The 21,857-nt window shown below is 37.4% G+C and overlaps 1 protein-coding gene and 1 long non-coding RNA gene across 2 annotated transcripts in view; one reads left to right on the top strand and one right to left on the bottom strand.

Moving 5' to 3' along the window:
- LOC310719590 (mannosyl-oligosaccharide 1,2-alpha-mannosidase IA) overlaps nt 1–21,857 on the top strand; it is a 207,509-nt gene that overhangs the window by 122,798 nt on the left and 62,854 nt on the right. The window contains exon 3 of the mRNA XM_083529462.1: nt 3,127–3,242. Within this exon, the coding sequence (XP_083385588.1) occupies nt 3,127–3,242 (116 nt within the window). The remainder of the gene's footprint in view (nt 1–3,126; nt 3,243–21,857) is intronic.
- Nucleotides 1–21,857, bottom strand: part of LOC310719601 — a 310,811-nt gene that overhangs the window by 280,436 nt on the left and 8,518 nt on the right. The window lies entirely within an intron of this gene.

Below are 21,857 nucleotides of genomic sequence, written 5' to 3'. Positions count from 1 at the left end.
ATATACCATATAAAATTCACAGAGCTGTGAGAAGAAAGACTGAGATCGGAATGGACAGTGACTCCTGACCTGCTCATTCAATCCTGATTTGGATTTATCAGCTCTGGGGTGCAATGGGTCAGAATTGGCTGTTGCTTTATCTAAAGTGACTTACAACTGAGACTGAGGAGTTGATGGTCAAGGGCCTTTTGTTTCTGGACTCTTTTATCAGCTTGAAGCCTTAAGGAGTGAGCCGACATGTTGTCATGCTTGTGACCATGCTAGTTCCTTAATGACATTTCACCTGTGGTCTGCAAAAACATTTGCTATTAATTGAGATAAAAAAAATAGATAATTGATTATTAACTGGGGTGTATGTACTTATTGTGTCAATTGAGGAAAGCTAAAAATGATAAAATTGGGTCATGGCACCAGATTTAAGTCACTCAGCAGATATATATAGTATCCTTTGCCTATTATTCTCTTTAGATTGTGACCTCATTGTCTTTTATCCTCTAGCCATTAGCCTTTAAAGCAATTTATGACCTTGACCAATGGTCCCGGGACCACTAAGAGCCATAACCAATGATCGATGAGCCGTGTCCAATGAGCTACCACTGACTTTGTTCAAGCTCACAGTTGTGTCCAGAACTCCATATCTACTGCAGTGTATTAGCCTGTTAACACCATATCTTAACTCCATTGAGGTTTTGACAACATCGTTTAAGAAAGGCCATGCTGCCGATCTTCATGGCAACATGATGAGTGTTATTGGCTTGCATTACAAGCGGTTGTTTCAAGATTAAGATGCCTGCATGAATGCAGATCTCATTATCCGACATTCATTACCGTGAAAGAAAATTCATGTTTATCAAAGTTAGAGCACCGGTAAGTCATTACCATATTAGAGAAGGAATGAAAGAGGGGAGACCATTTTAACCCGTGTCAACTGGTTGTCTGAGAGTAGGGAAGAAAGACATAAAAAAGCAGAAGAAGATTAGAAGAGCTTAAAAGTAGAATAAGCACGAAGCAGCAGATTCACATGTACAGAACAAGAAGATCAATTGGCCGTGACATGAGAGTTTTACGTTCAAAACCTCCAGAAATCTGCCAATCCCTTCATGTTCAGTTTCCAGGCCTTTGGAAATGATTCAGAGTTTTATATTTGCCATAATCAACCAGGTGCACCGCTGTTCTGACCTCCGATGCCGCAGTTTGCTCGAAGGCAACCTGGATTAAAGCACATTGCACCGGAATTGCATCACAAGACCAGCACATGTACATGCTGGGTCTTGTTAAATAGTGCAGTGTTTCGTTTTTTCTACAGCTGACCTTCTGTGGATAGCTTTTATATATATATATAAATAAAATAAATGAATAAAAATAAATATAAGATAAATGAAAAAAAAAAGTCATGAATGAGGACACATTTCCATAGTAACAGTCCAAAATGTAGAGGAAATCCAGCTTCCTAGAGGAGTGGAAGCTGCAGAGCAAAGTTTAGGTCGATATCCATAGTTTACGAATGGGACGTCAAGTTACCTTTGGCTACATTCAATGTAATATGGTTATAGAGTATTTTGATAAGTAAACCATGCTTGATTTGACTGTAAATCCGAATGTATTTCAGTTAAAACATTATACATAGTGCTACTAGGTTACACCCCTAGTGCACATTAGAAAAAAAATACTGAGCTCACAGAACAAAATAAGACAAAGACAAACTATCCTTTTAATAACAAATGAAAGAGTAATTCTCAGTTCCTGGAGATTTTGTCGTTCAAGGCTTCAGAGTAATTTGTGTTAATGATCAGGATGATCAGATACTGCCAGGGATAGATCTGTTCCTTTAATATTATATCCCAATATACCAATATGTCTTGAGTAGTTTTTTAATACACCAATGCACCACGTTTCAATATGGGCGCCAGTATATTGCAATATCCAGTTTTGACTCCAATATACAGTACTTCAATATTCTAACATACAAAGCATCCAAACTTTTCTCCAATATATTCAAATAAACCTGAATATTCCATCTGCAATATATTCACTACTCTTCTTTTTTTTCCCCATGTAAATGTTTGCTTATATCGTTTGTTTTATGAAGTAATTTCGGATTGAGAGCCTCTTCTTCTTTCTGCTGCTCCAGTTAGGGGTCGCCACAGCGGATCATCCGTCTCCAAACCCCCCCTCCTCTAAATCTGCCTCTTTTAAACCAACCACCTGCATGTCTTCCCTCACCACATCCATAAACCTCCTCCTTGGCCGTTCCAAACCATATTAATCATCATCCTCCCGATGATCTCTCATTGTCCTTGAGTGATGTTCTTCTCAAAATACATGAAATGAAATTGCGTTCTTGGTGACGCATATGGTCACCAGTTAGCACCATTAGTCTTGAAACATTTTGATATTTACTTTTAACGCTGTCCAACATGCACAAAACTATCCGAATGTAACTTTCTCCCTCTTGTCATATCAATTGCATTTGTCCTTATTTTTGTATGGTTTTTTTTCTTTCGTCTCACTTGATGATATGCTTTTCATTAGTTCTTACCACCGCCGTTCTCCCTAATGCAATAAAAGCCCCGTTGATGCTCAGTGTGCAGAGGAAGACACTGCTTTATATTTTTACCCAGTAAAGCACTCAAAGGGCCACTCCCCTCCCCTCTTCACCATATACTCATTTGAGGTTTCGGCAAATTAAATAGAAGTAAGTTGGTACATTTCTCATGAAAGTTGGGAAGGGGATCCAATCCGGCTAAATGAAGTGTGTCTAAAGGCATGCGCTTGAGAGAAGAGGACCTGTGTATCACACACTCCCTTTCAGCACGTCACTTTTATTTTGATTCATTATTGGCAGTTAAGTGCTGATTAAGATTCCCGTGATGGTGCTGAAGCTGCGCGATTTGCATTAATTAGAGAAGTGTGTCTGAATTTTTTTGCGCTCGAACACCAGGAGTACTAGTGTAAGTGTTTATGTTAAGAAACACTATTAAACACCGTCACTATTGGCGCTGTGCCTGTCAGACAGGGCAAAGGAGGCATGGCCTCAGAGACATGACATTTGTGAAATATCTATGGATAATCCTGTTTGAAGTTAAATGAATTAAATTGTGTGTGTCTGTGAATCTGTGTTGGCAGGGGGTTTGCGAGGGGCGACCATTGTGGATTCTCTGGATACACTGTACATCATGGGTCTAACAGAAGATTATAAAGAGGCTAAAGAGTGGATACGCACCAGCCTGGACCTGGACCTGGTAAGAACATGCTTAACCTATGAATACTTCCTAATTGGGATAATATCGGTTCAATATGGGTCACATCTGCACGAAACAACTGGCTAGAATTTGTGAGCATACTGATACAACCAAGTAAGCTTAGTATTGAACAGAACAAACAGTCGAGGGTGAAACACAGAACAGGCGAACACAGTTGGGTAACACATCACTGCTAGGACAGGTGTTGAGAGGGAAAGATGACAAACCAAATCACAGGAAGCTAAAGCATATGTTTTTAATAAAATGAACACAGGGAATTTATGAAGTTAGATTTTTCTTCAATAAATAAAATAACTACATAATTAATTGTGTTGCCATAGGTGTGAGCTGGCTTTGTTCACAAGGGTTGTCATTGTCATGCTGGAACAGGTTTGGGTCTCCTAGTTCAAGTGAAGGTAGAATTTAATGCTACTGCATCCAAAGACATCAATAACAATTGTGTGTCTCCAACTTTGTGGTAACAGTTTTGAGAAGAACCACACATGGCTGGAAAAGAAAAAAAAAAAAAAAGCTTGGTAGTGTGTAATGTCTGGCTTTACCACATCACAGAGCACAGAAACACTGCAGCGCTTCAGAACCAAGCTCGGCCAATACGACTTGTTTTCCCCTTTTATCCCATTGTGTAAATTGAAGTGAATAGTGTTTGTTTTGTATGGGCCTTGGTTCAGTGTGCTCTCATTAGTGTCGACTTTAATAGGTATCCAAATAAACAGATAAAGAAATAAAGGCTGATGTCGAGTTTAACTTAGCCAAGGCACCAGAAGGCTTATCAGCTCGTCACTCTCCATCTTCTAATCCACCCAGCTCTGTCTTAGCGTTTCCTCAGAACACGGCCATTGATTCAAACTCAGCTCGGATCGACCGTTTCCTTCAGTGAGTGTTTGATCAGCGGGATCCTTTCCAAATCAAACACTCACCAAAAGGCCGTCTGGTGGCTACAAAACAGCCTGGCTTTTGTCTCTGCGCTTTTTTTTTTAATGGAAAAGCATAAGAGAAGCTTGTAAAAAGGACATCACGAGGGCATCGACTAATTCTATGATAATGGATGACTTTCGGAGGACAGGAGACATCTGGGAGAATGAGAAAAGAGAGAGGCAGAGATTGAGAGACATGGAGAACTGAACCATGCTTTATTTGTCTATCTGTTCCTCATCTTTAGCCCCGTAACACGAGAGACTGATAGCATAAAGTGGCTGTTAATGATGCCTTAATGTCCTGGACACACTAGAGTCGGGACTGGCATGTGGGGCCTGAAAACGAGGAGAAAAATAAAAAGAATAGAAAGAATGGATAAAAAAAAATGTGGCTACTCATTAAAGACAAGTTGCTTAGCAATTCAGTTCAATGTGATGACGAAGATAAAGCTGTTTTCGCTACTTCTGCTTTAGAAAGGAAAGAATGGTTGTAAAGGATTTATATTTAGTGACATTGTATGAATCTTATCTAGCTCCTAGCTTATGACTTATGACAGCCTTATGACAGCTATTTAGCTAGCTAGCTACTGAAACACTAAGGGGAGCAATATTTCCTTCAGACGTGCTGGTGAATTTCTATGAGCAGTTTATTGGCTTAGCTTAGCTTAGCATCAACAGCTAACAATTTTGCTTGCCACTGCATAGCCATTCAGTCAGTTATACGAGCACTGTAAAGCAAAACTGGCAGCAGAAACTAAACCAAATGGTTGAGACATTCAATATTTCCCCTCAGAAATGTGGTAAATAACACAGCATCAGATGGCAAGCTGGAGCTCATTGAGCTCAGCCACGCTATCACTGAGGCTAACTGTTTTGCTAACTAGCATTCGTTATATTCATTCTTTTATACAGATACAAGTTTAAGCTTTTCCTCAGATGTCCTGATACCAGTAAAAAAACACAATTACGCCTGGTTCGATGCGTCCTGTAGGGCTCTTATTAATTGTACAATGACTCCTGATGACACCTGGACACTTTTTGTCCGTTTATATTTACATTCTAAATTGTAGAATGTAAACTGACCGATTCTAACCTCCTATCTGTTGTCCCATCTATTGCATATGTGCTCAATATTTTTCATGCGATTCGCGAGGTCTTCCGTCTCACTTGATGATGTGCTTTTCATTAGCTCTCACCACTGCACTGCAATTTATTCTCCCTAATGCAATAAGGGCACTGTGGATGCTGTGTGTGCAGAGGAAGACGCTGTTTCATATTTTCACCCACTTAAGCAGCATCACTCCCTTCCCCTCTTTATCATATACACGTTTAATATTTTTCGGCATATTAAATGAAAAATACGGGTCTTTGTACTCCCATAAGGCAAGCCCGTATACTCAGTATGGGCTCTATTCAGAAAAATCGAAAAGCTATATTCAGTATACTCATCAGGGGTAACATCAGACGAGGTAAAAATCTGAAAAGGAGTCTTCTATTACAGCGTTGCAAAGCATATCTTTGTGTTTTGGCAGAAGTGCAGATGCTCTGAATGGGATTTATTTGCAAGTACAAAAGTTGCTGTCAGTATTATTAGCAAGGTGCTATGGACACAAGTCCGAAAACCAGAACAAACCCGGCAGTTAACCTTTACATTTTGCGCGTTTGACAAGACACTTATCCAGAGTTGTGTTGAGGGAACAAGGCCGAATCAGTAAAGCCAGGATTTTAACTCCCAACCCTATGATCAAAAGTCCAAAACCTTTATTTACTGATTTACCACAGAAAATATGGCTGTAACAAGATAACTCGATGCGACTTTGTAAAAATACTGACAGGGTATGGAAAAATATAAAACTCAAGAGTGAAGCACACAACAGGTGAACACAGTTAGGTAACAAAGAAAAAGCATGAAGGGGCTTGGGGTTATGGTTAGAACATACATAAAAGCTCATGACAATGTAAACCAAAGCCTTGAACTGTTTCAACTACATAACAAATTCTTATATCATACTTTACCACCCCAACCATTATATCTGTTAAACAGTTTGTAACTCATTTGTTGATTAATGATTTTTTTGTTATATGCAGATGACCACGTTTCATAAAAAAATACCCCATTTGCATATTTTATAAATATAGATCTGTTTGTAATACATTATATGAATTTTTTATTATATGAATTATTTTCACATTTTTCAATGTGATATTCAAAATAGAAAAAAGAATAAGCCTATTAGAGTGCAGTGTCTGGCTTTATTAGATCACAGCACCACCAATAGACTAACCGACACACCACAAAAACACTGCAGCGTTTCAGAAACCAAGCTCGGTCGATGCGAGTTTTTTCCCCCCTTATCCCCATGTGTTAAGTGAAGTGAATAGTGTTTGTTTGTATGGGCCGTGGTTCAGTGAGCTCTCATTATTGTCGGCTTTAATAGGTATCCAAATAAAAAGATAAAGAAATAAAGGCCGGTGTTGTGCTAAACCCCGCTTATAGCTTATACAGTCCTAATCCGCCTAACTGTTCAGCTAACTAGCATGTAGTCATTAAGTCTTTCATATGCACAATGTACTCTTTCCCTGCTGAGGAATTACTAAGAAGTGGCTCCTTACAATCAAATGACACTTGGTATACAGTATAAAAAATGCTAGCAGTTTGGCTAGCTAGGACATAGCAATGAATTCTTCCAGTACACACTAAAGAACTGTTTCAGAATATCAATATTTTAATCAGATAATCAAAGTAATTGTGTTAATGTATTTTCAGTATTTTCATATTGAGTTCATATTAAATTGAGTAAAACAGTGTGTGCTAGCTCAACACACCTAAATCCATAAAGCTGTATTGTTGGTGGATTGATTATGCAACTTATAGACCAAAAAAATAACCATGACCTCTGATCAATCCAAAAGATTTAGCCCAAGCACGTTCTTCGATCACTTCAGAAAGTAGTAAAAATCTAATCCACCTCATTTCCGGTTGTTATAAATTAGGCTTTGGGTCACACTGGTGTACATGAGGGGAAAGGAGCACTCCTAGCTTCATCCAAAACCCCAACATACGCAAAATAATAAGGCAATTTGAACTTGCTAGCTCACGTCTTGCTAATCCACCCCTCCTGCAGGAAGCATTACATGTGAACCCCCTTTTATAGTAATTTATAATCCTCACCCATAAGTGGATCAGTTCCCCTTTACCTGCATCCTCATGTCATTTCCGAGTTTTTTTTTTTCTTACCTCTTGCTTTTTTCCTCACCTCTTGCTTTTTTCCTCACTTCTTGCTTATTAGGAATCATTTGGGAATAATTTGGGGATGAATCTGAAAATGAGTAGAGGACATGCAATTCGTATTCTGTTCTATAAAAAGTGACTAAATGTTTCATGGTTAGGATTAGAATGTTTCAGGATTAGCATCCTAAAATTAGCATGAGCAGGATGTAACCATCCACAGACAACATGCAGTGAAGTGCAGTGAATGAGGGGTCTATTAAATTAAATGAAATAAAAATATATAATAAAAAAAAAAAAAACCCTGAAAGAATTATGGGGAGTGGTGGCTCCAGCGGTTAAGGCGCTGGGTTGCCGATCGGAAGGTCTGGGGTTCAAGCCCCGGTATCGCCAAGCTGCCACTCTTGGGCCCTTGAGCAAGGCCCTTAACCCTCTATGCTCCGGGGGTCCCTTACGAGGGTAATATCAAGGTCCGTGACGTGGGGCCGCCTTCCCGTGGGCTCACCACCTGCAGGAGGGACCGTAAGGGACGGTGCTGTGAGGATTGGGCAGCAGTCGAAGGCGGGGGCCTGCTTAGACTGCTGCCCCCGCGACCCGAATTACGGATAAGCGGGAGAAAATGAATGAATGAATGAATGAACCCGAAAGAATAAGATAATAAAATAGAAATAGGGGAGTGGTGGCTCCAGCGGTAAAGGCGCTGGGTTGCCGATCGGAAGGTCTGGGGTTCAAGCCCCGGTATCACCAAGCTGCCACGCTTGGGCCCTTGAGCAAGGCCCTTAACCATCTATGCTCCGGGGGTCCCTTACGAGGATAATATCAAGGTCCGTGACGTGGGGCCGCCTTCCCGTGGGCTCACCACCTGCAGGAGGGACCGTAAGGGGCGGTGCTGTGAGGATTGGGCAGCAGGCCTGCTTAGACTGCTGCCCCCGCGACCCGTATTACGGATAAGCGGGAGAAAATGAATGAATGAATGAATATATTTTAATAACTAAAATTTACAACAAAAAATTTTAATTTTTTTTTTTATAGAAATAGAGATATATGGAGATATAGAGATATATTCACATATGGAGGATGAATACGTTTTACTAAAGCAAGCTCCAAATCTCTACAATACAACCACACTGTGCCACCTACATCATCTGGAGCAGTTCAGAATCAATATTTGTCTAATATCATGAAAAACACATTAAAATTTAAATAAAATACTGTACAACCTACTCACCAGAGATGCAGACTCATAATGTGCACTGCTCCTCAGAGGCTGTAATCCAGTGGTACCGCTCGGATTCACTGGTCTGGAAGTGGAGAACAAACCCTTTCCCGGGTTGAGACAAGATAGCTAGCTTCGGGGTTGGCCGACCTCCTCACCATGTCTAGATTTTCTTTAAAATTAATTTTTAAGTATGTCCGAGACCAAATAAATTTCTCTTCCTCCGTCAGCCATTGTGGGCGTGAAAAAGTCTAACTGATTTATTAATGTGTGCAGAGCTACAGACGTGTTTTTCAGGTCGAACTTGGCTGTAACAGTTTCCCTCAGACCAACTCATCAGAGGACGAAAAAGTGCTGACGCTATTCTGGGCCAGCTAGCTGCCCTGTGAGGTGAATTTGAAATCTGATTGGTTAAAGAAACAGACCCATTGATAATATAGTCTAAGGTACATCGGCCAGCACTACTGAGTGTGAAGGCCCTGGGCAGATTAGACTGACATGGCAGCACATAGAGGCTGACATCTGATTGGACAAAAAATCCACATACACGTACTGGAAACAGTGCGGCCAAGAGAAACACTACGAAATGAAGAGAATAAACTGTTGAGAATAAATTAATACAATTTCATGGAGCAAATATTAGAATTTAGGATGTAAATGTAGGTCAGTGCTTCTAATAGTGTTTAGGCCAGCAGGTTAGCCCTTTGCTGGCCCTGACGGCCCACCACTGGGCTATACACAAAGTTTATTATAAGTGTCATTAATCTAACCAGCATAGGGAGTACAGTACGCTTTAATTGTACTTGTAAATTAACCTTTTTTCCCTTCTCGGTCCTAACAAGAGGAACAGCCAACTGAATTTCTGTGAAGATTGTACTGTCCGGATTTGACAGAAACGATGGATGACAAATAAATAGGTAACAGAAAAAAAAACACAATACAAATTCAATTTGCAGTAGAATTTACAGTTAATAAAACATACAGGAATACAAATTTAAAATAAAAACAGTATTTAAATATGTTAGCATTTACATTCCACCAGGCAGAAACAGTATGACTAATATGTAATTTTCCTAATAAAGCACAGTGTGCAAGAAGCATGAATATTTGTGCAAAATATCCATGTGTGTTACCAAACCAGGACTGAGGTAGTGGATGTTTTAAGTTTAAGTTCTAGTCCTTGGTGTTTTCCTGGTTGAGGGCCTGTACGAAGAAGCTCCTCCTTCTTCATTGAACATTGGCATTCACAGAGATAAAATGCTTCCCTGACTGCAACAGATACTGTAAAAGAGACCATTGTTTGGATGGTGGAGGTCCTTCATGATCTTTCCTGCCTTGGGCCAGCGCTGCTAGCCGTAGAGTTTGATTGTGTTGGGGTGAGTGAGTTTTAAGATCACAGAAAAAAGAATGACCACTTTCTGATTGCAGCTTTTGATTGATTTTAAATGTTTGTTTTTTTTCCAAAAAATAAATGTATTTAAATATTGTGAAATTATTTTTTGAGCAGGTGCAAAGAAAAAATGGTCAGGCTTAAGCCACTCCCATTTCTAGTTTAAATCCAAATACCGATGGTCCCTAATTTTCGATCTTAAAGTGACGATAGAGATAGCATGCACCCGCTGCCACATACATATATACAGTATAGTTCATAGTACGGTCCTGTGAATGACTGTAAAATGTAAATTAAATAATTAACAAATTACAGTATAATACACCATCCTGACCACCATTCTTTAATAAGGGTAGAGTAGGCCATGTCTCGAAGATATTTACATATGATACGTGGCTATTGGAGCACATTTCCATCGTTAGTCGCGAACAACCTGTACAAGAGCACTATATAGATATAGATATAGATAGTGGCATTGTGTTACACATTTATAGCCTACTATATGAACTACAGAGGTATTGAGAGAATGAAAAAACAAGGAATCACAAACCAAATTCTCATCCTATTTCTGTCTCTCTGGACCTGCCTCTATTTACCCATCGCTCCCTCTCTCTCTCTCTCTCTCTCTCTCTCTCTCTCTCTCTCTCTCTCTCTCTCTCTCTCTCTCTCTCTCTCTCTCTCTCTCAATCTCTCTCAACACACACTGAGCGGAGTAATTAGATTAATGTGGCAGGGCTGTGATGGAGGTCCTGCAGCATCAGCACCCGCCATCTTTTTCTCTTTCTGGTATTGATTTGAAAATCTGCAGAATTTGAAAAGGTGGCACCAGGAGATGAGAAAAGGGAGGAGGAGGAGGAGGAGGAGGAGGAGGAGAAGGAGGTCAGAAGGAAAGCAAGAAGAGAAGTGAAGACAGGAGACATAAAGCATAGCTCTCATGACTGCCTGTCATACACACCAAATGGGATTTATTCAGCTTTGGGCAAAAGAGATGCCAATCATCCATCTTTTTCTTACTTTCTCCATCGTTTCCATCGTTCTATCATAATTCCATTTAGTTTGGTGCCAGGTTGGCTTTTTATTAGCTTCATTTTTTTTTTTAAATTGACAAAGAAATTAGAAGGTGCAGAATAATTGATTTAAAGGCTAATGTAAATAACAAATACATATATTGCATGGCCATATTTTTAGATAGGATGTACTGTTGGATAAAAAAATACCATTTACACTACTGTATATGGACATGTTTATGGACACCTGACCATAAGATTTGATTTTTGAGCATCTTATTCCACATTGGGTTCCCATTTGCTGTTATAATAACCTACATTGTTCTGGGAAGATGATCCACTAGTTGTTGTAGTGTGATTGTGGAGATTTGTGCTCATTCAGCCACAAGGATGTTACTGAAGTCAGGTACTGATGTAGGTGAGAAGGTGAGGAGGCCTGGGGTTCAGTGTTCCAATTCATCCCAATTGTGTTCAATAGGGTTGAGGTCGGAGTTCAATAGCAGGCCACTAAATATCTACTCCAACCCATGTGCCTCATATCTACATGGAGCTGGCTTTGAAAATTGAACGGGGATATTGTATTGTATTGGATCCAACGACATCCTATATAAATCTGTGCCTGCAACTTTGTGGTAACAGATTTAGGAAGAACCAAATATAACTGGAAATACACATACACATACGTATCTCTATTTTTTACCTTCTGTCCACACAAACAGAGGTTCTCTCTAAAAATACATTTATCTTATTCAGCAAATTTTTGTATGGTAGTGTGGAATGAATAAACCGACTCATTTAAAACTGCATTTTTTAAGGCATGTGACCTATTCAACTCACAACAAATAACATCATGGACGGTGTTGGATGTTATACCTGATTTAATAGCGTCATTAAAAGATTAATGTCACTTCGTTCCGCCTTTAAATCGATTATTTTTTTTTTTCAAGCGGACACAGTGCTCACTTACAACTGTATCAGGTTATGGTTTTACACATGCACCACTCAGAAGGGGTGAGTGTTTTTAGACATTTTAGTGTGGAAGAACAAATTTGGGGAAAAGTTCGAAAACACTGGTGCAGATGGAGTGGATTTTTTGACAAAAATATATATATTTTTAAATCTGCCCACATTTATTTACCTGCATAGTTCACTTTATATCCAATACATTGGAAAAGTCCTCACTTTGACCGAAAAAGTCCCATGTACAATTTGCCTTACAAGTGGAAAACTGCTACTGACGCCAAGCTAATTCCATTTATATACATTGGAGTTTGGGATTGAATTTGTTCCCATGCCAGGTACCCACACAAGCCCTTTAAAGTAGTTTGACTCATTTTCTGAGATCCAATCATGGTTTATTATGCAAATTATTAGAGTGAAAAGGTCACCGAGAATAGCTGTAATCATTAAAATACAGTAAAGAGCTATCCAAACGCAAGAGGATCCAAACAGGAGAAAAACATGGATCGAACTATAGTGGGAAGGGCACGATTTTGCTATAACAAAAATTGCAACAAAATAGTTTAGGCTGCTTCAATCAGAAAAAAAAAACCCAAGAGCACTTTATCGAACATTTCCTAATGCAACATTTTCAATTGTAAACCTGTTTCTATAAATATTTATTTTCTACATACTATCCAGCAAACCAGTACCTGATGGGAATATTGACCTCTGCTGGCAAGGAGGGGTATTTTTCTGTGCCGTTGTGACAACATGCATGCTGAAGAACCGTACCTGAGTAGCTGAAGTTGAAGTGATTCAAGTTTTGCCAGTCTAATAAATCTCTAAAAAAGCATGACAAAGCAAAAATAGAATTAATTTTTTCATTAATTTTTATTTGTACAGTGCTTTTAACAATGTGCATTGCCTAAAATCAGATTTACACAAATAAAGTGGTAATAAAAGAATGTATAATTTTGTTCCTCATAATTGTATGAGGAAGAAACTTTGAGAGGAACCAGACTCTAAAGGCAACCCATCCTCATCTGAGTGAAACAAATTTCAACAGAAGGATATAATTTTATCAGAGATGGGAATTAATGAAGTACAAAAACTTACTGTGCTTAAGTCGATTTTTCAAGTATCAGTACTTTAGTTCTCTTTTTTTTTTACTTTAACTTTACATTTTTTACACAAATATCCGTACTTTCTACTTCTTACATTTTTAAACCACGTTTGTTACTTTAGTTTCAATCCATTTGTTGACATGATCAATACTTTTCTTCTCATCATGGTTTTCATCCAGTCAACCTGTTTCTTCTCATTGCGAAATGATTGGTGTATCATTTCCTGGCTCTCACACACCACAGACGTAGTCCAGATTATGAAGCTAATAATGAGAAGGCAGAAAGGAAAGAGAAGTATGAGGGTAACGTGGAAAAGACAGAGGGAGTCAGTGATTCAAAAATAAGAGAACAGTGAAATTCCTGAACACCTGCTCATTATCATCTTTTCTCTGCTTGTGTTCTATATGGTGGATGTTCAGTCTGGATACATTCATTAGACAACAATATATGAAATGATTTTATATTAATATATTAAAATGATGTGAGGTCCAGTTTCCAGCGTGACACTAAAACAGGTAGTAATAATGGTTACTTTTTACTAAACTACATGTCAGAGCCCAAACTTCCTTACTTTAACTTGAGTGAAAAAGTGTAGTCAGACCTTTTTTTTAAAAAATATAAGTATCTGTATTTCTACTTAAGTGAAGGATGTATGTACTTATGCCACCACTGATTGTTATCCACCATTTCTTATTCTATATATTTTGACCTTTTTTTCTCAATTTTTTCAAGTTACCTCACCATGTCTACCAATAGTTACCTAGTTTCCTAGCCATCTGTTAGTATTGAGTGTCATACAGGCCGATGCTTATTACAGTTTACATCACTTAAAGTAAAAAAGGCATGTAACATTTAAACAATAGTATCAAGATATTTTGTTGAGAATAATATCAAACAGGACTTTCTAATTTTGAGGAATGAATATGTTAAGATGTTTGTTCTCTTTCACCATTTTTTATTCTCCATTTGCTCTCATTCGACTTTTATCTCTGACCTTAAGTTGTTTGTGTGTGTGTGTGTGTGTGTGTGTGTGTGTGTGTGTGTGTGTGTGTGTGTGTGTGTGTGTGTGCTGATGGACGACTTTTCACTACTTTGTCAAGCACACACCGAGTAAAGAACACAGAGTTATTAGGTGGACTCTCGAGACACTGCTGAGGCAAAGCTACCAAATTCAAGGTTTCCGAAAGGAGACTTGTGTGTGTGTTTTTTCGTTCATAATTTTTCTGTATACCTGTGCATGCTTCGGCTAATTCTCACCTTCTCGAGTTTGCAGTGTAGTACCCGGGAAGTAAATGGTTTTGAGCACAACATGTGCTAAAGGTCTTGTACAGAAAAAGAAGTGAGAAATATGTGTCAGACGTTCATCAGCGTTATAATTAACAGAACACTGTTCCTGGAACACCAATCCTAATCAAGGGCATAATTAGCTCATTACGACTTTCTCACGTGCGCTAGCTAATGGATATGAACGTGTGCCTTTGTGGGTGAGGTGAATCAGATGTCGATGGCGATGAGATTTTGTGTTGATATGAAGGCTATAACTGTATTAAACAGTACAAAACGGCTATGGATTCAATCAAGTGTTCTGCTTCTCTGGTATAAGGGTATTTGCTACCTATAACATTGTTATTGCACAAGTATAATGCAAGAGATTTGTATGATAACTAAAACTGTAGTGATTACTATGAGCACTGTAACAGTAAGGATTATTATGATCGTGTGGATTAGTGTGATCATTATGACACTATAGGTTTTAAATAGAATAGAATAGAATTCTTTATTTCATTGAACAGGGTACAACGGAATTAGATTTCAGTGGATGTGCGTAAAAATAAAAATTTAATATAATAGTGTTAAACATGTAAACATCAGTGATCTGTTAAAATGTTTAGGTATTGCACAGTCCAAGTCTTTACACAGATTGTGGTTGGGAATAAATAACTACGAGGTAGAAGCCTGTGAAATGTATAAACGCAAGTGTGTGTTGTGCAATTGGTTCCAAGCGTTCATTAATGGTGTTTCTTCCCCAAGGGTAGATGGTCAAACAGATGGTAACCAGGGTGGGTTGGGTCTCACTCAGGATATTGTTTGCTCTGCTGTAGCAGCGAGAGCTGAATAGTTCTTCCAGGGAGGGTAATAAGCAGCCGATGATTTTTTGGGGGGTGTTGATAATCCTCTAAAGGGATTTCCTGTCTGCTGCGGAGCAACTGGCGTACAATACAGTGCTACAGTAGCAGCAGCAGATCCTTAAAAAAAAGTTGTTTTTCTTAAGATTCCTTAGGAAGTAGAGTCACTGTTATGACTTTTTTACCAATGCTGTAGTGTTTGTAGTCCAATGATCCTGGTAATATTATTCACATGAGTCTCAAAGGAAAGACTAGGGTCAATAATCACACCAAGGTCATTGACTGCTGTACACACTGAAACAGAAACACCATCCAGAGAGGCTACGTAATCGGAAAGTTTGCCTCTAGCTGCATGTGGTCCTAGTAAAAGTACTTATCTGAGTTAAGCAGAGGAAAATTATCAAGCATCCACTGTCTAATGTCCTTTACACACTCCTTAACATTGTTAAGCTGATCTCTCTCTCATCTGGCTTTGCTGAAATATACAGCTGTGTATAATCAGCATAGCAATTGAAGCGAATACCATGTTTATGTATAATTTCACCCAAAAGGAGCATATATAAAGAGAAAAGCAGTGGGCCTAAGACAGATCCTTGCGGAACACCAAACTTTACCTCAGAGAGTGTGGAGAACTCACCATTTACATCAACAAACTAATAAACAACAATTGAAAACAACATAAAGCTACCTAACAGGAAACACAGAGCTAAGGACTAGTAAGTGTCCTCGCCACATAAAGTGCATCGTGTGCAAACAGTGCAAGACAGACAGTGCAAAGACAACACAAGACAGTGTAGGACAAACACACAAAACACAAAATAGCACCGCCAGTAAACCTGCTGTATTACACAGTGTGTAAAAAAATACTGAGTACAGGAGTGAACATTATGTACCCAAGAACCTAAAAGTGGAGACTGATAAAGATGTCATAACATTCTATGCTAGTATTACCTCATAGCGTGCAGAGAAACAGTTAAGTTCCTCTGCTAATGATGGGTCCCCTTCAGAAGTCATGCACTACCTGGTCTAGTTGGTGTATACACCTCCAGGTTGTTAACACGTCCCAATTTGTCCTCTTAAAACAGTCCGTTAAATGTGAGGAAGCTCCTTCTGGCAAGATTTGAACAGTCATTGTGGAAGGTTGAGCTTTTCCTCGGAGGGGTGTATGTTCAAGTTAGGAGCATGGAGAGGTGGTCTGATTGGCATAGATGTAGTAGTTGTATTATTTTGATATTTGAATATTTTAATATTTGAATATACTTTGTCCATTAGTGTAACATTGTGAATTTGTGTGATTTTCATTGTAATGGGATTACAATGAAAATTATGGGTTATTATAATTATTAACAGTATGGTTTAGTGATTAAGTGTATGAATGAGTGAGGTTAGTATAGAGATATGGGTTAGTGTGAGTACCGTAAGACTATGGATTGATTACTATAACAGTATAGATTAGTGCAATTACTCAGAAAAGATAGGTTAGTGTGATTACAGTACTATGAAGTTTAATAAACTTTGATTGTCATTATGAAATATGGTTTAGTATGATTATTAAGGTTGTACAGTAAGGATTTGTGGCTGCTCAGAAAATATGGGCTAATATGATTAGTTAATCAGGCTAATTTAATCAGTATTAAATATAGAAATATGTGATTACTGTAACAGTATTCATGTGATTATGAAAATATAGGTATATATTGGTGTGTGTGTGTGTGTGTGTATATATATATATATATATATATATATATATATATATATATATATATATATATATATAGTATGATTACTAAAGTTTTATAATTTAGCGTGTTTACTATAAAAATATGGTTTGATTGCTATAAAAATATGAGTCATTGTGATGACTAAAACAGTAGGGTTTACTGTTATTATGAAAATATGGGTTATTGTGATTACTAAGAAAATATAGGTCATTGTGATTATTACAAAAATATGGGTTATTGTGATTACTAAAACAGTACGGGTTTAATGTAATTATGAAAAGACAAGTTTGTGTGATGACTAAAACAGTACGGTTTAGTGTGATTATGAAATTTTGGTTTTGTGTGATTACTATAAAAATATGGATTAGTGTAATTCTGTTAATAGTATGAATTATTATGATTATCCCAGTAGGATTTAAGGTCTATCCCAATAAGATTTAGAATACCAGCTTTAAAATTATGGATCTGTATAATAACTATAATGTCCTAAATACTATGAGCAGGTATGACCATTACATTAGCATAAATATTATTACAGTACAAGTTAGTATGATTACTGTAACATTATGAAGTACTGCAATTACTGTAATAGTATGGATTAGTAATTTAAAAAAAAAAAAACAGTAGGGATTAGTATAATTGCAATCATATATATGATTACTATACTAGCATTTAATACTATGTGGAGGTACAAGCATTACAGCAGCATGGTTAAAATTATAGTATGAACCAGAATGACTGGTAATATGTCTGTAATATTGTTATATTAGTATGAATGAGTGATACAGTGTGTGTAAGACGGTTATAAAAGATTTGTAACTGCTTTAAAAACATGCTTGTATTACATTTGATTGCTGTAGTCTGAAGACCCAGTATGTGTTTTCCACCAACACAAATGCTATAAGATTTTACATCATGTACTACTATAACTGTTATAAAAGTGTGATTGCTTTAATTGTCATAATCGCATGAACAGTAGTCAATTATTATTATTATGACAGTATGATTGCTTATGAGAAAGACCAGATGGGCACCAGTAGATTAGTATTCGTTTATGGCGTGCACTCCGATGTGAAAAGAAGCTTCCCAAGTCGTGTGTATTGCATCAGAGTTTTTTTTTTTTCTTGTGAGAGACGAATTTTTATTCTGCTGTTGAGCCATTCAGTCTGCCGTGAGCCAAGCTGCTCTGCAACTCAGGGGGGCGAGGTATGGCTAGCCCCATGTCAAGAGTGTGTGTTCTGAGAGTGTATACATGAAGTCTGGCTCTACTGGCTCGTTTTTTTTTTTTTGTGTGTGTACTTATCAACCAGAAGAAAGGAAATTCAGCACAGCAAAATCTTTTCCAAATCAGATTCTGTTATTCAACGCAGTCCTGAAGTTTAATTCTACACACAACTGCTTACTTCAAAGTGTTCCATGTGTGTGTGTCTGTGTGTGTTTGTGTGATGTATTTGAGTTGTAGAATTATAAATGTAAGTAAGCCATTTAGCCAAAATGAAGGTGTGTTTTTATAGTAGAAATGAGAAAAGGTTACAATTGTGCTGTGTTGTTGAGGAAAAGGTCATGAGTAAGCAACATCACAGTTTTTTCATAAATATCTTTGTGAATTGTTTTGTTGTTTTGAATATTTAGATTCGATATTTTTTGACATTCACAGGCGAAATTGTTTTGCAGAAATAGTTTTTCACCACATGCTTTCTACAGTTTCAGATTTCCCTACAGGGAAAGTGTGATTTTTCATGACATTATATTTTCATGTGTTGTGAAAACTGTTACAAGTCACATTTACTCTAAGACTATGAATTCTATACACACACACTATACAGACAAAAGCCATATGTGGCACAATTTAATAGGATGCTTTGGATGCTGTAGAACTTTATTTTCCATTCACTTGAACTATGAGACCCGAACCTGTTCCAGCCTGTCAATGCCCCTGTTTACATTAGGGATGCACCGAAACGAAAATTCTGGATGCACTTGGCCGAAATGATTTTTAAAATACTTTTTGTATAATTGATTGTTTTAATATTAGACTCATTAGTGAAATTTTAATAGCACAATTTTTTAACACAATTAAAAAATCACAATTACAATTTTTCTTTAAGTTTCATAATACATTGGAAAAAACAAGTAATGAACAAAACATTTTAGAACAAAATTTAATTTATATATATATATATATATATATATATATATATATATATATATATATATATATATATATATATATATATATATATATAGGTTTTTAAAACAGCCAATGAAGACAAAATGCGGAATAAGATGTTTTTAATCTTAATCTTATTGTCAGGTGTCCACAAACATTTGGCCATATAGTTACAATATAGTATGAATTGTTCTGACTTAAATAGAAGGATAGAATAGTTTTAAAGCAACTTGGATATGTGTGTGTGTGTGTGTGTGTGTGTGTGTGTGTGTGTGTGTGTGTGTGTGTGTGTGTGTGTGTGTGTGTGTGTGTGTGTGTGTACAGTATATGTATTGACAGCCCCTATATTGAGTGATGACAAGCTTGATAGGTACATTTGGCCCACTCCTTTTATCTTTCCCCTCACTCTCTTTTTCTATCTCTCTTTTTCTAGATCGATCTCTCATTCTCTCTCTCCATCTCTGCGTTCCTCTCTGACCTTAAGCTGTCAGTGTGTCTGCAGTGTAAAATGCCACAGCTGAGAACACACACTGAGTCACAGCCACAAAGTCTCCTGGGTGTGTGAATGTGTTGGCAGTGTTTGTGGCAGGCAACCACCGTGTTGATTAGTATTTTCGAGGAACGGTGTCAGACCGCGTTTCCCTCCTGTGCCTCACGTCTACGGTGTTACAACGATCGCTTTGGTTAAAGGCGTGTTAGCGTACAGTTGATGACGCACAACAGAGCCCCATGTGTTCCGCATGGCTACAAAAGAGACAGGGAAAAAAAAAACACGCATTTTACAATGAGCTTTATTCCAGAAATGTCATTTAATTCAGATTCATGCTACACTGCTTAGCATAAAATGCTAGTTATGTTGTCAAAACCCGTTGAGCATTAAGGTGGGTGGGAAGGAGGACTTGGAGCTTCGGGCATTGCTTTCATTTTTCCCAGTAGTGCTTTCCAATGTGCTTTTCGAAACACAGCCTGCTAGCTAGCTGATATATGAGCTCAGTTAGATCATTAGATCATTTGACTATTAAGCTAGCTAAGACATGCTATATATTTTCTGCTAGCGTAATGAGGCTTACAGAAAAACGAATACTTATGTGCATTTTAGTGAGGTAGCTAGCTTTATCTCATTACCTCATACAAAGAAGCAAAAAGGATATTAAGCTTATAACTGAAAGCTAATATATATATATATATATATATATATATATATATATATATATATATATATATATATATATATATATACTATATGTCTATATCACACAATGTGTTTTTATATATAATAGACTATATAATATAGACTATCTGTAGATTATAGACTATATGTCATTATTTCTCAGGCACTCAGGGCCTACCCTAGCTTATAGATCTGTATTCCACCTCTATATACTGTGTGTATTTTATACTCTATGTGTATTATCTTGTTACAACTGTACACACAATGGACATATCTCATATACTCAGATTTTATTTATCGCGAGTGAGCTAGCTAGTTAATATCAACCTAGCTTGATAACTAGCAAAGCAGCTATTTGGTATAATGCTCTTTATGCTAATCAGTAAGCTGAAGGAGTAAAAAAATAAAAAAAACTGATATTGATGTCATTTGATTACAGTTTAATAATTGACTTGACAGGAAGATTTAGTAAAAGAACATAAGTGTTAGTTGGCACTAGCATATCACTTAAAAACCACTCTACTTCTGTTTACAGCCTGTCTGTTGCCCTCTTCTTTTTTTTTATCTTTTTCCTCCCTCTTCTCAATGTCCTCTTTTTTACCCTTTCCCTCATTCTCGCTCTTGAGCGATCTCTTTTTCCTGTAGCAGCTGGCAGTTACTATGGTTGCTACTGGAGCTTGATCTGTTTCTTTGTTTTTCTTTTCTTTTACTAAGCCTTTTTCTTTTTCTTTGGACAGTAAAGACAAAAAAAAGACCCTTGTTTTCTTCAAAGCTTTAGACACTCAATGTTAATGTCGGTGTAAAAAAATACAGGAGAGATATCTGAAAATATATCAGACTTTCAGCTTTGGAGAAGATGCCTGTTAGCTCTGTAACATAGAAATGAACCTCAGCTCTATTTTATACATCAAACATGTATATCAGGTGCAAATCATACAAATGTCCATTATGTCCATACCACAGAAATGTCAATCAGATCCATACAAACAAAAATGTCCATTAGCTTCATATAATAGAAATGTCAATGGGATCTATACCATAGAAATGTCCACCAGATCCATACCACAGAAATGTTCTTTAGATCCATACCACAGAAATGTCCATCTGATCCATACCACAGAAATGTTCATTAGATCCATACCACAGAAATGTCCATCAAGTTTATATCATAGACATGTCTATCAGATCTATACCAAAGAAATGTCTTACAGCTCTTTACCAGAGAAAAGTCGATCAGCTTGCTACCACAGAAACGTCCACCAGATCCATACCACAGAAATATCTATTAGGTTTATACCATTGAAATGTTCATCAGGTTTATATCCTACAAATGTCCATTATATCCATACCACAGCAATGCCCATCAGATCCAAACCACAGAAATGTCCATCAGGTTTATACCACAAAAATGTCTAACATCTCAATACCAAAGAAAAGTTATTAATTTCCGTACTACAGAAAAGTCCTTCAGCTCCATACTATTCATCTCCATACTATAGATGTCCATCTGAATAATGTGAAGATGTTTATCAGCCCTATAATATACATGTTTGCACTCAAGACTCGTCAGCTGATTTTTAAATA

Source organism: Silurus aristotelis (assembly GCF_946808225.1).
Source record: "Silurus aristotelis genome assembly, chromosome: 25".
NCBI lineage: Eukaryota > Metazoa > Chordata > Actinopteri > Siluriformes > Siluridae > Silurus > Silurus aristotelis.
The sequence above is the reverse complement of the archived record's forward strand: the minus strand, read 5'-3'. Positions and strand labels throughout refer to the sequence as shown.